This window comes from Malus domestica, chromosome 04 (genome assembly GCF_042453785.1).
Source record: "Malus domestica chromosome 04, GDT2T_hap1".
NCBI classification, from domain to species: Eukaryota; Viridiplantae; Streptophyta; class Magnoliopsida; order Rosales; family Rosaceae; genus Malus; species Malus domestica.
Window position 1 is genome coordinate 5,286,602 of NC_091664.1, and position 19,889 is coordinate 5,306,490.

Consider the following 19,889-nt stretch of genomic DNA (forward strand, 5'->3'; position numbering starts at 1 on the left):
GTACCATGAAATTTTGGTACGGTACAATACCGTACCATTACCGATTGGCACAAAAAATTTGGCACAAAATCGGTATGGCACGGTTGGTAATTCGGTTGGCACGGCAATTTGGCAAAAAAATCCACCACTAATTTCAATTTCCACAAAACTCAGTTTCACGAGTCCAAAAATATATGGGTTCCTTCTGATAAACCAAGTCCGACTCCAATCGCTGAAGAACAATCACTCCAATATGGACTCGCCTAATACTGAAAATTAATCCAAGCCTAAGTCCTGTTCTGATTGTATATTATGTTTTCTGTATTCTTCTTCCACACGGATTGCTTTTATGCTATTCCTACAAATATTAATGCTCAGTGCCTCGGTCATTGTTGAGTTGAACGAGGCACTAAGCATTAATAGTTCACCCTATAGCATTCTCCCTGTGAAGAGACTATGAAGAACAAACATTCCAACCCATCCCATAACTTTATTCAATTATCTTTCACCTTCTTCATAGGGAGAATACTATGGTGTTTGAATGAAAATGCATGAACATATCAAGTAATGGAGATCTTTGACGTGTTTCACCTTCGAAAATGGTAATAATTGCCCATACGTTTCGCTTATTCATTAAGTTTCACCGAAATATACAACAAATATCAACAACAAAGCCTTATCCCATTAAATTTCACCGAAATATACAACAGAAGGAAAAAAAAACATGAATCAAGTACTTATTCTTACTATTTCATTCCCCCAATACATACGAAATACAGCAGAAAGAATTTTATTTCCTACTTTCTACACGAAAGCTAAGTCATGCCTGGCTATAGAAACAACATCATGAAATAAAATCTGAAATACTAAAACATAAAAGGGAAATAGGAAAAGATAAAAGAACAAACATCTCCACAAACAATTAGATCCCCTGCAGATTTTGAGATGGCAAAGGCGGGTCAACTCCGTTTTGTTGCCTGGAGGCCAGGATTTGATTTGAAGAAACTCCGGCCAAATTGGGCGTCTGGATGTGTTTTCGGTACTAATCAGAAGCCCATTTGGAAACAAAGAACGCTGATGGAAGCCGAATAACTGATCATGATTGCATCTGATGGGGTGGGATGCCCACATGGCTTGCTAGCTCTTCATTCATTTTCACCGGAAGTGGAGGCATCTGCTTCATTACGTCTGGCATGTCATTCAAGCTGTAGAGAGATTTGAAAAATAGGTTTATGAATATATACACACAAATGTAACAATTCAACACGTATCAAAGTTCATCGTTTTAACAGAAAATCAGATCACTTGAGGCATTTTCTTCACTATCACAGCACATATAAAGTCAGCACTCATGGCCGATAATCAGACAGAACAATAATTTTTTTAGAATAGAAAGCTGTGAAGGTAAAAGCAATGATGTCAGATTATGCACTACAGAACTCATGCACTTGAAGAACCCTACAATCAAGGTGAGTTTGGTACATGCAGACTGCCCAAGGCCAATATGATGTAGATCCATGGAGACAAGTACCTATCCTGCCAAGATAAATGAAGCCGTGTTCCTCACAGGACGATCTCCAAGTACTTCTTGTTCTCTATTGTTAACGAGCTGTCATTTAAAACCAAAGGTCTACAGAGTAGAAGTTCTGAAAAGGTGGGTTCAATAGCTAGGAGAAGGGTTCAGAGTTGTAGGAAACATAAGCACGTCAATTTGTCAATATCTGTTCTTACAACATTAAAAAAAGGTCGTACCCAGTGCACAAGGCTCCCGCTTTACGCAAGGTCTGGGAGAGGTGAATGTCGGCTAGCCTTACCCCCATTTATGAAGAGGCTGCTCCCAAGTCTCGAACCCGAGACCTACCGCTCATAGCCTTACCCCCATTTATGAAGAGGCTGTTCTTACAACATTAATATAAACAAAATATAAAATATGGCATTTAAGTACAACTGTTCGCGTCTAACAAAAGAAAGAGAACACATGGGTATTGCAAAAATGAAGAAAATGCCTTAAATGATGCCGTTTAAGTTTATAATGAACAAGAGAAAGAAAAAAACAAAGGTAAAGATTACAGCATACTCATTCATGATCTTGAGGATGTTATCTCGAGTTTGGCAGAAGAGGTTGACGTTCTCCTGTATCTGAAAAAGAACAGGAAAAAAAAAAGCCCACTCCAGTTACCAAAGCGCCAACAACGTATCTACGGGGGGGCATTATCACCAAGATATTACATCATCTTTTTGGACAAGTCCTATCTTAAAAGTATGCATAAATTGTTTATATGCCAATAATAAAATGAAAGGTCAAAAGATTTTTAAAGCGAGTAATGAACAGTGAGGTCAAACAAATTATGATTTTTAAAGACAAAAACATGAAATGATCCTGCGATTCATCAACCACATCACTGAGCCATCCATTAGAAACAATAGGAATACACGGATCAAAAAGTTGTAGGTTAAAGGACTCAAATATAACATTAAGGAGAAAACTGATGTAGATTTCTAGAGTTTTGGCATCTCTTTGGCCATTGGTGTCATCAGAATTTAGGGAAAGCACAGTTCTGCTGTATCTTCAGATTGAAGTCCAGCAATTTCTTAATTTTCTGTTGATGTCAGGGATGTCTTGCTCCGTTTTGGTTGACTAATGGTTTTGGTTTTTAATCTTTTTTTTTGCTTTACAGGACATCTTGACAATTGTCTTGTTTCCCTAAAAATAAATAAATAAATTTGAGGCCAAGGAAAAATAAATGCAATTAACACATACAATTACTTGGCGTTCTGTTGATTATCATCACCATGCATAAACGGCATGTGCTTTAGAAACCTTTTGGCTTTGAGATTTCTGATACCATCAGGAGTTCGGATAAAATAATAGCTAACATGACAGGAAATAAATAATTCCATGACAGATCTCCACCTGGAAAGCTGCAAGGTTTGCTGAAATTTGATTCAAGGCTTGGGCATTTTGCTCCAGAAGCTCTCCTGCAATACCGCCAATGGCTGAAAACAGAACAAGCAAATATTAACAAGTCATCGCAAAAATACATTTCAAAGAAGAAGCTCTAGAAATTAGAAACCAAAAACTTCTTAATTGGAAAGCGAACAACCAGCAGTCCATATCTGTAACATCAACACCACTCAACTGCAAATACGTAGAATTAATGTACGTACTTAATTTAACTTGAACGAAAAATTTGACTTGACTATTATTATTATTATTATTATTATTATTAAAATTATGACAGAAGCGTTCAGGTTATACTTGCACATACCAAGGTCTATATCTTAGAAAGACACCCATCTCCTCCTCAAAGACATGAAAGGGGTATGCAGAATACATCCCAACTAGCTGTTTCATATATTTTGCTTTGCCTTCCCACAAATAAAAATGTAAGAACCACGGCTCCAATTTTATATTTAGTCTAAATGGCTATCAAAGTCCATAGGTGCAAACACCGCCCCCACTCCGCCAAGCCCAAAGAAACTTAATTGACATATAGTGAGCAACTCAAACTAATAAGTAGAGGTTCATAAGGAAATCAGAGAAAGCACCATTTTTTAGGCATTAATATTTGGGTTTGGTTGAATTCCTTTTTATGATAATCACAATACATTCAGCAATAATTCTTTCTTGTGTGGGATATGGATTTAGAAAACAACGCCAAAAGTATGTGAACCTCTGCAGAATAAATAGAGAGCATATATCTCGACCTTTGTATGGGATACCATCATCGTTGTCCATAGTAATCATTGGGGGAGCATAGGGAGCAACATTAGGCCGGGCAGCAAAGTGAGATGGCTTTGCTGAAGTATCATTTACTCTCTCCTGAAAATCAAATGCAAAGATATTCAATGAGGACTTTGGCACAGAAAAAACAGGTATGCAAACTTTAATTTCAGGGAAAATGATGCAACATTATATACGCAATGTCATGTTTAACAAAGAACGAATTGGGGATAATCCACGACCAAAACAAGATGAAGAAAAAAGACTTCTCACAGCTCCTCACTTTTTCTTATAAAGTGAGAGCACAAAGAAATACAGTACTTGGGCTGGAGAAAACACTACGTTCTGTTAAGAGCACTGAGTAATTGTTTGAAATGAGTTGTGAGGCAATTAAAAATCTAATAGCACAACTGCTGCAAAAAAAGTTCCAAAATCCTGTTTATCAGTTTTTGATCCAAAAATGTTTTGAAATTCATTTTATCTGGCCGTGTAAGTTTGTAGTTTTTCAAGATGTTGCTAGGACATTGCAAAATGTGTTGTATCTGCTTTCTTCCTCTATAGAAATATAGTAAATTATCTGTGTATCTGTACAATCTCAATTTTAACTTGATTTCATAAGTAGATTGCTAATAAAAGAGTGTCATTTTACCAGTCTTCCATTTGCTTATATATGCAAGTAAAGAAAACAAAAAAAAATTCTCTTGGTCTATCAGACTAGTCTATCAATTAGCAAAATTTGGGCTTTGTTAGCGTTGTTGCAATCTTGTTCTTTGGGCTTTGTTAGTGTTGTTACAATATTGTTCTTATATTTATGCTACATTAGGGATATTATTGTAATATCTCATTTCATGGTATTTGGATGTCTTTCCCCTTTTATGCTGATTGCTGATTGAATATGAATGTTTGGAGATGCTTTTAGCAAACCAAAACAATATTATAGTGTTTGCTTGAAACAGGCAGAAAATCGTGACAAGAACTGAGTGCTCACAAACAATACCTAACGAACAGGTGCGATTTCATAAAGACTACCAGTTCTATGTATTAGTAACAAAAGTGAGGTACTGAATAAAATGCTTCAGCACCACATATGATGTACAAATACAGTTCCCGAGCAAAGCTGCTGATTAACCCCAATCCTATTCTCTCCCTATCTCTTCTCCTTCTATTCACAGGTAACCCGATTCTCGCAATCCACAACTTAACATGGTATCACTAGATCCTGAGCTCAAAACTCTGCAACTACAATTTCCGCATTCATTTTAATTCACTACACTAGGCTCTCTAGCGGCGGAAAGAGGAACAAATGAAGGCAGCTTTAGAACATAAAACAATTGTTAGCCAGCATACTTATAGTTTAATTTGAGGAACAGTAGCAAACCAACAAGATTTCTCAAACTTACACAGCAATTAATAACCTTTATGCTCCTAAGAAGGGACAAAAAGCATAAAAGAAGCTTAGATGCAAAACTGTAATCGGGCAACATTTTATACTTTACTGGAGAAATAGATAAGGACTGGTACGACTATAAAACATTGAAGGCAAAGGCGAATAGGCAATACACCAGTCCTCCACTAGGTCGTACCCAGTGCACAAGGCTCCCACTTTACACCAGTCCTCCACTACCAAGCTAAAATTGTTACAGGCTTGAAATCAGATAAAAAGTTTCCAAGACCACCATAACCTCAGAAGAGCTACTATACATGGCTTTCTAGATGCAAGAATGATGTATATCACCACTTCAGCATACCATTAATGAAACGTGGTAAATAGGACTGGAATCACCAGAGAGAGAGAGAGAGAGAGAGAGAGAGAGAGAGAGAGAGATTAAATCCAAAACGCCTTGATCCTATGTTTAGATGAGGGATGAACGAGCTTTAGACTCGATCGTTAAGAATGCACTATAAAAATACTACCAATGAACTACTCAAGCACTACAAAGCTACTACTAAAACACTAAAATGCACTACAATGACATTACACAAAGGAATTTCAAATGAGACCTTTCAAGGTGTTATGCCATTTGAGAGTTCTCCCAAATGTAGTGCATCTAGTCAGTTCAAGTCCGTCTATCTAATTTCTGTAGTTCCCCCCTAACAAATTTAGCCTAAGTTCCATAGGCCCTTGAAGTCCCTCATCCAAACGCACCACAAGGCTTATTAAGTGATTTGCACAAATTTACAAGTAAAGAAACTAACTGATAGGGAACTAATGTGAATAAATGACAAACATTCTGTCAGAGGGACATGACAAATTAGAATATTTCACACAACATACAGAAACAGATATGTATTATAGACAAACCAAAAAGCTAAAAAGAAGAGCATAATCAACCCCTATTTTAATGCGCATGAGCCTCAGGTCAAGTGTTATAGGATGGAAAGGGTGAGAGTACAGATTGTACCTTTTTATCCTTGCTTTTCCTTGTTAAGTTATGTTCTTCCTTCCTTCTCTTGCTGATTTCCTTTTTCTGGGAAGTAAGTGAACCATGAAAACAATCAAAATATAGTTTCAAAGTTCTACCCAAAAAAAAGTACAGATTAAAGATGGTAAAGAATATTTCAAACAGATGCTAGCTTCAGTAACATGATGTATTTGCATTATTTTGCTAGTTTATACCTAAAAGCTACAGGTATCAATGCGTCTCACAAGTCACAGTAGATATAATAGGGATAGTACTTTATGAAATGGTAAGGGGATAAGCTTCAACAACTAGCAGTCTACCATACAACTTGAGAGCAGCCACTCCATGTACAAAGGCCCAAGAGAGGCCTTATGTCACAAAGATAATGACCAAGAGTAAGTATTGTATGTCTTATTTAAGCAAATTTCAAATATAATGTTAACAAGTAATTTCACTAGGCTATTCACATGTTTTCAAACTTCCAAACAAAATATAGTAGTTAATAGTTATATCAACATGAGTAAAACCTACAAGCCCAAACCCACAAACATTTGAAGTCTTCAAGAGCAAAGGGCAGGAAATAAGGGTAATGAAGCTTACAGTCATCCATCTGCAACGTAAAGCGACATCTCGGACAGTCTTATTCTGCAGCTGCATGGCTATCTTTGCATACCGGATTATGTTTGATTCGGTAGGATATCTGCAAGAGAAAATACAAAGGCCATATAACTAGATACCCTCTTGAATGAACAGGAATCAGGAGGAAAAAAAGTACATGAAAACTAAATTCCACAGCACAATTCGAAAGTTTTGTAAAGAGTAAACAACCATCATCATATGGACAGCAACTTAGATGTTGTTTTTTCACTTTTCTCTCTGTCTGGAGAAACTGACATGACTTGCATAAGTTTTCAGCATATATTTTACTCATTTTTAATGCATATGGTGAGGTGCATCATATCACTGTTTTGGGTTTTTACTTTTTGTACCAAAACAAGGAATATGCACCAAAACAAGGAATCAACAAAATGTAATAAAAAGAGAAACAAGAATAGCAGCAAAGTTGTATGTATAGCGGTAGAACTTTGGCTTTGGTCTCCAGCAAGCTACATTTTTCAGACTCAAATCCCAATTCCTAACAAGCACAACATACCAATAACCAAATATCTTGCTTCAGTAATACCCTACTACATATCACAAACAAAAACTCCTTGATAACAGGAATTATTTCAACAACTGATCTTTTAGGACATGGGACCCAAATAACGAGCAAATGAAACATATTTCTCAAGCTACCAAACAAGCAATTGGTCAATTTCATATTCATCATTCCAACACATCCAAAACCAATTTGAACGTATAAAACTCCAACAGAATAGTGCACTCAAATTACATGATCGTCAATAAATAAGGAAAGAGACCAAATGACCAACTATAGGTGTTAGATAGATGAACGTATGTATGTATCTGGCATGTGCATAAGATATCCTAACTTCTACTCTGCCACTTAACTGAAATTTTCCAGCGAAGTTTCTTATTTGACATGTATGTCAGAATGGAAAAGTATAAAAGAAACCCTAGATAGCTAGACTCTGCATAAAAGCTTCGTTTTGATTTCTTTCAAGTACTTGAACTGAAGATTACCAAACAGCTTCGCAAGTATGCTGCCACACATCCTGGCATAAATTCACTTAGCATCACATAATTATTGACCAGGTTAAGTTCTTTATATGCTACTTAGAATCTGGTTATGGCACTCTACAGCATTCTTAAGTCATACATGCATTATATTTCATGAATCTTCCTCCAAACTATATATTGCAGGCTATTTGAAGGCTTCACATTCCATAATTTTCATTAAATACCATAATACCTGTAATTCCTATAATCTAAATATCAAAGAATTGTAAATAAATAAAACTTTTTATAAACTCCTACAAGCAAACAGTCGCACACAAAAAATGAAAAATATTATACTCTTAAGACTGAAAATTTAATTTATAAGAATAGAAAAGCTCAAACTTCAGGCAATTTCCCAATTCAATCAAGCGCCCAAAAAATGATTACAATTCACCTAAAATTCAAAAGAAACTTTAAAAACCAAGCTGAGTACACACTACAAGAACTTCAAAGAGTCCAAAAAAACAAAAATCCCCAAATTTACAACTTACTTGGCGAGTCCATCTTCAAGAATTGCCTGCTCCTCTGCGCTCCAATCCATAGAAATACCCGGGTTATGTTTCATGGCCATGGCGGCGCCGGAACTCTCCGGAGCCGACACCGGCACGGAGTTTCCGTTACTCGGGTTGGTGCCGTTGAAGGACGACGAAGCGTGGCTAGGTTCTTGGTGGTTCCCAGATGGGTTCGCCATGAATAATTCTTGAACTTTTCCTCAAAATTCAAGGAAAAGTGAACAAATTTTCAATTTTTATGGCGAATCTGAGCAAAACCCAGTTCTCAGAATCACGTAATTCGGCCGTTGGTTCCCGCCAATTTCGATGTCCCCCTCCACGAAATATCGAAAACCCAGATAGAATATATGCGTATATTGAAAACCAGAAAAACAGAGAACGGATAAATGAGAGAGAGAGAGAGAGAGAGAGAGAGAATTTACAAATTCAAATTATTTTACATGTGAATATACAAGAATTGAAGACTGAAGGGAGCTCTAGGCAAAGTGATGTACTGAAAAAAATGGGGAGAGAGGAGAGAGAGGTGTACGGAAAATCAAAGGGGGAGGGTTTTCAGTGACGTTTGAAGGTGTACTGTTTTACTAATGATTAAATATTCATTAAGCATCTAAGAAAATGATTAGAAATTAATAAAGTGGATTTGTATTTAATGTTGATATTTTGTTTGGACAAGTTTCTATTTCGTTGGTCCTGCAACTTGCGCCGCCGTAGCCCACACCGAATAAGGAATATCTTTTTGCACAGACAGAAGGGAAAGAAAACGATTTGACAACATCGTTCTTTTTCCCACTTTGTATTCTTTTTTTCAAGTTTTTATGAATTTACATTTCACATGATAGAAATTATCAATTTTCAACTACGTAATGTTTGAATAAGCTATTAAGGAATTTCAAAGTGAGACGATTACAAGAAAGATTAACTTGTCTTGGTTAGTATATGTAGTTTGCTCGTATGAGCATGTATTACTCTCACTATTGTCATCTGAAAGGGAAATGATTACAAACACTTTTTATGTGCTACACCACCTTATTTAATTTTGTTCTTAGTCAATGTGCAATGATCAACTGGCACCGAACCTTATTAAGACTCGAGTCGTGGTGGACTTTATAGTGGAGTTCACCTTTTCTGGAATAAATGACCAACCAACTCTGGTTAGTCAACCTGCGACCAATGCACGCGCAACTCAAGGATCCTAAGTTGGCAATCTCAACCAAGCAGATTGTCTGCACGACATGTGGCGCTTGCATGCATATGGATCTTTTAACCATAAAGGCACAAGTGTAGGACTTGTACTGGTAACCCCTGATGGATTTATGCTTGAACAGTAACCCTCGTTTGGATTCAAGGCCTCAAACAACGAGGCAAAATATAAAAGCACTACTTGCTGGCATACAGCTAGCAAAGGAATTATTAGCCAAAAAGCTGACCATCCATTTTGATTCTCTGCTGACCACCAATTAGGCATCCAGACAATACACGATAAAGCACTTGAGGGTGATCCGATACTTGAAAACAGTTCAAAGCTCTTCAAAGCCTTTCCAGTCTACACTATAACACAAGTTTCCTGAGCAAAAAAATCTCATGTTGATGCCCTTGCCAACCTCAGATATACCATGAACCACCAATTCCGAAACTCAATCCATGTTGAACACCTCGAATGACCTAGCATTGACGAGGTCCAACCCAAAGTAACGCAGATTGACACTTCGTGTAGCTATTAAGACCTTATCATCGACTATCTTGTGAACGAGACTCTTCCTTAAGAAAAGTTGAAAGCTCACAAACTACAACACAAAGCAGTCTGCTTTTACATGAATGGCGGTGCCCTACACCGTCAATGATTCACTGGTCTTGACTTGAATTTCATCCCCTGCCCTGAGATCCTAGCTATCATGAGTGTCATACACGAGGCCAATTGTGGAAACCACACTAATGGCATATCACTTACCTACAAGGCCCAACGCACAAGCTATTGCTAACATACCCCTTGCCAAGATGATGAAGACTTAGCCAAGCAATGTGACAAGTGCCAACATTTCAAGCCATTCACAAACGCACCAGTTAACAAGCTTCATTTGCAGTTCAGCCCTTAGCCTTTTCTACAACGAGCCATTGCTCTAGTTGGCCACTAGAGATAGGAATTAGGAAAGCCACCATGCTTATTGTAACCATATACTACTTCACTAAATGGGTAGAGGCTAAGCCAATCGCCTCTACCACATAGATGGCTATCAAGAAATTCTTATAGAAAAACATAATTTTTCGTTTTGTAATCCAGCATACTATCATTAGCAGTAATAGGCCCCATTTTTTCGGCGCAAAATTTAATGAGTTATGCGAAAGATATGGCATACGAAAGCGAATGTCAACCCCTCAATATCCTCAAGGAAGTAGGCAAGTCAAATCTTCCAACAAGACCATTCTAGATAACTTAAAGAAGAGGCTACAGAGAAAGGCAAATGGGTCAAAGAACTTCCCTGAGTGTTATGGGCATAGCACACCACCAGAGGAAGACCACTTGGGTCATTGTTTCTTCCTTGCTTACGAAATTGTGGCTATCATGCCTTCTCACATCCTAGTCTCTTTCCCGTTTACCGATATATCAAACTTGGAGCAAAATGTGCGAGAAATGGCAACCAACAATGATCCCTTAGAAGAAAATTGTGACAAGATTGTCTTACGAATCCTACTATCAGAAAAAGGTTTAACCTATATATTTCTTAATTTGAGGAAAGTTTACAAAACCGTAAGGGGAGAAGAATCCTGAAAGCTAAAGGCACCATAGAAGGATACTACATCATAGATTGAGTCGGTGAAAATAAGAATTACACCCTAACTACCATGAATTGCATCATCCCAACACTGTGGAACACCTCCAACTTGAGAAAGTAATATGCGTAGGCAGTCTATTGTCGTCAATCATGCCTAAGACTAAGGCAAAATCTATCTTTATTTTGATATTATTATCTGCCAACATTTGTGTAAAGTCTGCTTCAAGCTATCGATAGCCACACAATAACACTCGAGGTGGTAAGAAAACTCAACAAGCCAGACTACACATATGACAACTTATTTTTACTACTGCTCGATGACATTTGAGAACATGTCATTGGTGCATGATACCCTATGGGGATGCCTAACTGAGGCAGAACACCACAAATCAATGGTCAATACTTCCAATGATGTGCTCAAGAAGTGTAAGCTATTACTCTTATATTCATGGTCTGCCTTATGAGTATGAGTTAACGCCGATCAACCAACTTCATCTTAAGTCCGCATGGTTTGTCCTAGGATACAAGATCTAATCCCTCATTTTCAATTATTATCTCTAGAATCTCAAGGTATGATTTGGTTTTACATGATCTGCTTTAAGAGCCTAAATCGAAACTAGTATGCACTTCCAAATATTAGCTTTAGAAGTGCTAAACATTGGCTTGGCTCCGCACAGACCGCCTAAAGAGCAAGTTATAAGCTAAAACTCCATTTGCATGGTCTGTCATAGGAGCACGAGTTGACGTTATTCGACCCAGGTAGAAACTCCCTTCAGTATGGTCCGGCCTATGAGCATGAGTAAACAACAATCGGCCTCTCAAAATTCGTCTCTGCATGTTATGCTCTAGGAATCTAATATTGAAACCCTCACTTCCAACGATCCGCTCTATAAACCCTATCTAAGACTTGGCCTTGCATGACTTGATTTAAAGGTTTAAGTTATAACTGGTTTGCTCTTTCAATGACTCATTCTAAAAGTGCTCTGCTAATTTTAACCTTTCTTCTAATGACCCGCTCTAGAAGCTCGAGATATGACTTATCTTGGCATGATCCACTCTAAGAGCTCAAGTCGAAATTAATCTGCACTTCCAATGACCATCTCTAGAAGTGCTGGAACTAAACTTAACTTTGCATGACGACATTGATCATAACATCCCATAGCAATCTCAGGAAGTTCGATGGCAAAAGGAAATGATTCTCGTATGCTTAACCATCTCATTCGACGGGACTCAAGAGTTTACACCTTTAACAGCTAATAAAAAGGCGAAAACATGCGTAGACTGATTCCCGACAATAGCCCACACAACATGTCATCATTGCCAACGTATAGTAGGCTGAATGCAGACTAATGCAAAAAAGCGTGCCCTACTGTCACGCCCCGATCCCAACGTACGTCCAAGATCGACACGCGACGTCACTAAATGCCCGTAACTCAACGTACCCCGCCTTTTGGATATGTACCAAATATAATTCAAGATCTAGATGCATAATAATTTTGCGTATACTTTATGGCTGCATCTAATCTCTTCGTTAGACTGCCTACGTACCCTCAATAGGGATCAAGCCATTCGTAGTTCAACGTCTTTATAACTCGACATATAACACGATTCACTTAAGCCAAAAGGCATAACATTCCTCAATCAAACATTTGGACTTGACAAGCATGAATTATTCAATTCAAGCTACATAACAACCCACATGATAATCAAGGTTTTTATTTCATTCATCAAATACATCATTATGTTTCAACATAATCGTGCAGGCGTTGATCACCCAACGCATATATACTAGGCATGATCACCCCTGAATACGTAGGGTCCCCCCATCGCGAATATACCAAGCAGGATCATCCATATACCTCTGCTACATGGTGCAATAACTTCAACACACAACTCATCCACATCTCAACACTTATGAGTTTCAACATAGTCATCTATACCATCAACTTCTCAAGGCCATCACTAATACGTCACACAAGCATGTGAGTGCTACCACATACTTCTAATAGGATTCTAGGATAACCTTATCATATAAATAATCATACACATCATTCACAGTACTAAAAGATAATTAAACTCAAATATATCCCAACCGTCATCAGTACACAAACCAAATCATGTTTAATAACATAAGTCTATGGCTAATATATAAAATCACATTTCAATACAGATCCCAATTATAAGACCAAGACATATACACATACGAGATTAATAAAAGAAAATAAGTTAAAAACCATATCACATATACTCAAGTCACTCTCTAACCAATGTAAGCCCACTAGACTTCAATTAGTTCCCCGTAGTACTAATTTTAGTATTTAGAACGTTTCGAGACATGTTGACCAAAAGTCAATTCTCGGTCGACATCAGGATCCACAACGCTACAAAATTTGATCCAGAAGATCCGCACATCATAATCTAGATCCATAACTTCCTAGGGTCCACATTATTCTCAAAGAACAATATACTAAAATCTCATCACGATCCGACGATCGGATCACCGCTCATTACTAGAATTAGGTGGCGGTTAACAATTAATTTTACTTACTTATAAATCTAATTCAGGAAGATCCATATATCGGATTCCAGATCTGTAAGTTCCCATGATCCCCAAATATTACGTACTATAACATATTAAAGTTTGGTGATGATTCAACGGTCGAATCGTCGATTTACATTTTGACCTATTCACGTATCAAAATGAAACTAAGTCCAAACAATAAAATTACGTCATACGGATATCAAACATGAACCCAGGCATCTAATAGTGCTTAAAAAGACATCATCGGTCCACAGGCTACGCGTCGCCGCGGGTGGCGGTCAGCCGTCCCAACTCGCCGGAAAATTCAACTATTTTTAAAAATTCTCAAATTTTACAGACAAGTAGATCTCAGTAAGGGGAGCAATTTTCATACCTAGGTCGATGTCCAATTCGGCCGGGAACCACCTGAAATCAGCCTTAATCCGCAACAACCCTAGAATTGGGTGTTCCTTGATTCGTCCTCAAATCAACTCCGACGCTCCAACCAATGATTGGGCATTGTTCCTAAGCTCAATGGAAGTTGTTTGATGTTAGAGATTGACGAGAAGGGTCGTAAAAAACAACGAATTGTTGCCAGGTGTCCTCGAAGCTAATGGCTTCGGTTCTTCCAATTTCGAGCCCAATCAATTCTGTTTTTGGATGAGAAAGGAAGGTGGGACAATGGTGAGTTGTTTCCAGGTGGTGGCTCGGCTCAAATCGTCGGAATTTGGCCTGAATTTCGTTTGATTTTCTGCCCAAAACCGGGTTGTGTGCGCGGGTCTAAGGAGCCATTTAGGTCGAGGGGGTCCGGATCCCCTCCCTCACTCATTTCCCTCCTGTTGTCCCTTCTTTCCTTCCCCATTGGCCAGTCACCTTCCTCTCCTCCCCCATTCGTCAGTCACCTTCTTCTCTCCTTTTCCCCTTGGTCGAGCCTTCCTTTTTCTTCATTTCCCTCGTTGCCCTCAGGCAGCCTCCCTTCCTCCCCTCTTTTTTTTTTAATTTTTTTTTTAATTTAATTTAATTTTTTCTTTTTCTCTCCTTCCTCTTTGGTCAATTCCCTTTAACTCATATTAATATGATAGGCCTCTTTCCCACAAAATGGGAGTTTAAATTAAATTTAAAAACTATTGTTTAGCAACACAACTTCAAATATCCATAACTATACCGTTAAAACCCGAACTCACAAACGGCTTTCGCTTATGCATTCGTGATCTCGAAATCTATTCAACAATATAAATTGTGACCTCGAATGGTCTACAGATTTTAAATAATTAATTTCCCGAAAAATAATATAAAATCTCTATAATACCAATACGTAGATTATAATAATGAAATCCAAGAACATGATTTCACACCTACCCTGCCCACTGCTAACAGACGTTGACAAAATCCATTGGCATGACATGTTCGTAATGAGTTGTGCCAAAAAATGTTGACCAATTATGCCAAGACAAGTGTCCCACAGATAGACCCCGACATGGGTCATCGGCATGATGAGTCCGAGACAGGCCAAGATGAGTCAACGTTGTCACGCATAGCCTTCGCCTACATTGTGCCCTCCCAACAGTTTTGAGCTCATTACAAGATGACAAGTCAATCAATGAGTCATACTAAGCGGAAGACAAACGACATAATAAAAGACATAGTTTCCAAAATATTTGAGCAATCAAGTAATAGGAAGAAGACAAAAATCTCTTTATTCAACAACGGAAAAGAAGTTCGACCAACGACCAATTAATGGGAGGATACTCATCGCTCTTGCATTCAAAGGAAGATATTCTAAAAATTTCATGCACAAAAATAGCCAAAAATATTCAGAAGACTTTCTGAAGAAATAAAAAAAATTTAATAATAATAGAAGGGCATCGCACCAGGCATCAGCCCAACTAGACATGGCGATTATGTTGTGCGTTACCATATTCGTATCGTTTTTGTGACATACTCGTATCTTAACGGATCATGTTGTGTTAAATACATTAAAATGACGGGTAATATGGCTCAACTCGAACTTGATCCATTAAAATTAACAGGTAATATGAACCGATTTGTCACCCGTTAAAAAGAAATATATTTTACTTCGATAAATAATTAAATGAAAAACATTATACTCAATTAGTATCTACATACCACATTGTCACATAAATATTACTTCAAACCATAAAAACACAAAGTATTACATGCCCAAAAATAAGAGCCTAATAAAAAAATATTAGTACATTACTACAAAATACTAAATGTACAAGGAAATACAAATTGAAAAATGAACGGATTCTTAACATATCAAAGCACATTAAATACGCTTGTGGTCGTGGTAGCGGCTTGGATGGAGACTGAGAGATGGTAGAGAGAGAATGACCATTGAGAGTTGAGACAGAAAGAATAGAAACAGAGATGGTATTGGGTTACTTGTGGATAGTAAGGTTTTTTTTAGTAGTTAAAAATTATCAGACTAACTTTTTCTTAATAGGTTGAAACGGGTTACTCTCGGTAGACCTGTATTAATGGGTTCTTAACAGGTAGCTTGATAACGACTCGATTAGTTAACATGTTGATCCGAAACCCATTGTTTTCATATTGTTTCGTGTTCGATAAACAGGTCGTGGAAGAAATTACCATGTTTAAGCCTAACGCACCAGCGCACTTGGCATGAGGCTCAACCGTGCTTTTTCTCTCCCTTTTTGCGAGCACACTAGGCCTAAAACCGCATGAGCCCCTCACCCCATCTTTAAGCTCTACGACCCACTCTCTTCTCCCTTGTGCAACTTAGCATCAAAGGCCAGCGGGCCGCCTTCCTCTATCCTTATCTAAGCAGATCGAGACCAGCGCCAGGCCTAGTCAAACTCTGCAAGGTGGGCCTAAAGCCCGCCTCTCTTCCTACGACTCAGCCTGCGCCAGTTCATTTGCATCGCAGCTCCCAGCCACTCGTCTACAGCTGAGCTACTCCAATTTTGCATCGCGCCCCTTTTCGCACAATTCTTCTTCTTGACTCCATACCGAGCTGCACCAACCTAGCCCCACAGCATCCAGGCGTGTCGTGGCACACAAAAAAAAAACTTTTTCTTTTTCTTACCTTGGGTGCGGCGACAATGACACAAAATATGACAGTCAACTCTTCAAAGGGCAAACAAAGAAGAAAACTGGAGGAGGGGAACAATTTCCTCTAGTTATATTTCTTTTTTGTTTGAAAAAAAATTGTTCTCTAGGTTTATTTAAGGGTAATGCTAGGGAAACTAAATTTTTTAAACCCATTTTGCAAACCAAATGATGTAATTGTAGATGGTTGGATTATTAATTAAGTATCGGTTAACGTGTTTGTTTCTTATTGGTGACACATAATTTGATCTCCCTAGTATTATCTTTTTTTTTGTCAACCAATATATTTTGTTATATTAGATGTTAGATTAGTCATCGACGGGGTTCGAACCCACGTCATCATGCAAGAGCTCAACACCTTTCGTTAATATAAATTCTAAAATAAGTTGGATTCCTTTTCCCATAAGACCTTCGTTTCAAATCAAAGCTCAAAATCTAATGCAAATTAAGAAACTACTTTGGGCTAGCCTACTCAACTTGGAATTTCTACACCCTCATGCACATTTCTACACACAGCACAGTAGGTGTTGAGGTATTTGTGGAGTAAAAAATAATCTGAAAAATCTTAGAGCTGAGACGTGGACTTTTATATTCAATTGACGAGAATGCCCTTATTAAATTGGTGAGACCCACGTTTGTTTCACGATGAAGACATGAGCTGATGACTACAATCTCTCCAAGCCTTGATGCCCAATGCAAGGAAATAAGAAGGGAAATAAAGATAGGACTAATAACTAATCCTTATCTTTAAGCTTTTCTTATTAAAGATCAATTAAATCAAACAAAGAATCACAACTAAGGATAGATGATCTCAAGATATTATTTAATTAATAATATATTTGAAACAATTATTTTCTCCATCCTACGTATGTCGCACCTTGGTCAATTAATGACGACACGTGATGTAGAAAACCATTAGCCAAACTCTTATAAATACTTCATTCTACACTAATTTTAATAAGGTTTTGTTACGCAGTTAAGTCTTAAACTCTTTCTCTCTTTAGAGAAACTGACTGAATTTTTGCTACAATTGAAGGGACATCATGTCAAGGAAAATATTGAATCATAAGGGAAGATGTAACTAGTCCCACCCAAATAAAATAAGAAGAATAAGGGGTTGGCTTTGGTTAAATAAATGGGAGGCATATTCGCATGCTCATTTATTTTGACGTAGCTTAACCATAATCATACAAATAAAAAGACACAGGAGAGCATGGAAAATGAGAAGCAGAGAATCTGCCTCCCATTTATTTAACCAAAGCCAACCCCTTATTCTTCTTATTTTATTTGGGTGGGACTAGTTACATCTTCCCTGATCCAAATAAATGAGCATGCGAGAACCCAGAACTGAGTTGGAGTGAAAAGGCTGCAAGTCGGCCAGTAGCCGAACTTGTTGCTTCAGTAAGTAATATATTGTTGAATGCTTTATGCTTTACCCGTCAAGTAATCAGTTAGAGATAAGCAAATGGATCAGCTTTCACACCTGATTAGACTGCATTAATTAACAACTTAACTTAATAGATATTGCTTTGACCAGAAAAGACATGCATGTTGCTTCTATTTTCCATATAGAAATCTAATTAAGCCAATAGAATTTGAACTGTGGAGCATGCATGGCAACTTGCATGAATATTAATAATTGAGCTAGCTGGGGTTGACAGCCTTTGTGGAATCCAGCATTCGCCGCCATATTAATATCACAGTTATTGGTCAGTTGGCTCTTTAAATATTTTAATACTGAAACTAATATAACAGGCTCATCAATTTCCATTTTAGTGTAGCTGGGAATTGAAAATTTTGTATTTCAGATGCATAAATGTAACGTATAGATTCTAATATATGAGTTTTCTATGCCTGTGTAGAGGTGTCAAATCCCGCGACGTTGGCTGTGTTTGAGCTAACCCACTTAATAAAACATTAAGCCCAACCTATTTTTAGGTTCGTCTGGCCATTTTTTACAAATATTGTCGTGCTTTACCTTATTTAAATATGTCACTGCTCATGGCCCCCACCCGTTTGACATCTCTGTGCTCGTGTGAAATGCAACCCATATCCATTTGCAGTTAACAAGCGTAAGGAAAAATGATTTTTTAGTTAAAATGATTCTTCAGATTATCATAACTTCTTACTTTAGTTTCTGAAATTTAAAATTAATAGAAGTGATTCTTGAGATTATCCATCGTCAATCACTTTGATCATTATATGTGAAGAACTTATGTTTCTAAACTTCAAGTTTACTATGAATGTGTTTTTTTTTTTTTGGGCAAAAAGGAATGGAATTGTTTTCTTTGTCGACAAAAAATGCGGTAACAAAATTGTGAAGTTTACAACAATCAACGCAAGTCATTGAACAAAACATATGTAAATATTAATTCCTAAAATTTGTCACAATGCAGGGCACTGATCCTCTTTTTGGTAACACTGTCAGGCCTTTCGTCTAACATATAGGGTTTTAGGATTCAAATAAGGGAGGTATCGGTCTCTCTCCAGATGGAGAAATTTTTAGTTGTGACGGAAACATGGATGATACATCATGTGTTTCTATGTAAGTAGTGAAAACTTTTAATTTTTAAGTTATTAACATTTTAACACATATATTTCACAATTTATATAAAAACATGTGGTGTATCATTTCGTGTGACGGTTACACTAAAAAATCTCTCATCCGGATGAGGAAGTTGGCGACCTTGCAGGCCTCTAGATCTGAGTCATCCTACCGAACTCAGTCTTTTCTACTCGAATAGAATTAGGCATACATACTATACAGCTAGGGCACCTGACCCCAAATATCTCAAGACCGACCCCAGAATTAGCAATAAAATTAGAAGGTTTCTATGGAGCTTAGCTCATGGTAAATGGACGGTCAAAAGTGTTGATATGCTTTTGATGCCGATAAGTTAGCTTCAAGTTTCAGTGTACTAACACGAGGAACTCAAACTGTGGTCTACTTTTAGCACGCGATTGCCAAGAAGGACAAAAAGATATTAGTCGTCGGATACATATGCACACCAGACTTCACTTTTTGCCAGTCAACAATTCCATAGCTAAGTTATATCATTGACCTCTGGCATACATGCATGTATTCTCATTTTATTCAATAAAAATGGGGATTAGCTGTGAAGTTCATACTACATCGAATTTTAACAATCCAAATCGTTTATTTTTTAAGTTGTACCTCATAAATCATCCTGACAAAATATTAGCCAA

The 19,889-nt window shown here is 37.5% G+C and overlaps 1 protein-coding gene across 2 annotated transcripts; it reads right to left on the reverse strand.

Moving 5' to 3' along the window:
• Positions 1 to 641: 641 nt before the first annotated feature.
• Positions 642 to 9,027, reverse strand: LOC103432760 (uncharacterized). Of its 2 annotated transcripts, none has more exons than XR_011579657.1 (7): positions 8,277 to 8,913; positions 6,706 to 6,805; positions 6,106 to 6,171; positions 3,688 to 3,802; positions 2,894 to 2,976; positions 1,511 to 2,118; positions 642 to 1,184 (listed from the first exon to the last, which is right to left on the reverse strand). XR_011579657.1 is itself a non-coding variant. In XM_008370964.4 (7 exons), the coding sequence occupies exons 1-7, from the start codon at positions 8,474 to 8,476 to the stop codon at positions 1,076 to 1,078; spliced, it is 735 nt and encodes a 244-aa protein (XP_008369186.3). In that variant the 5' UTR covers positions 8,477 to 9,027; the 3' UTR covers positions 642 to 1,075. The 2 variants fall into 2 exon arrangements, 1 of the variants encoding a protein (XP_008369186.3); XM_008370964.4 differs by having other exon boundaries at positions 2,057 to 2,118; positions 8,277 to 9,027.
• Between the last annotated feature and the right edge of the window lie 10,862 nt (positions 9,028 to 19,889).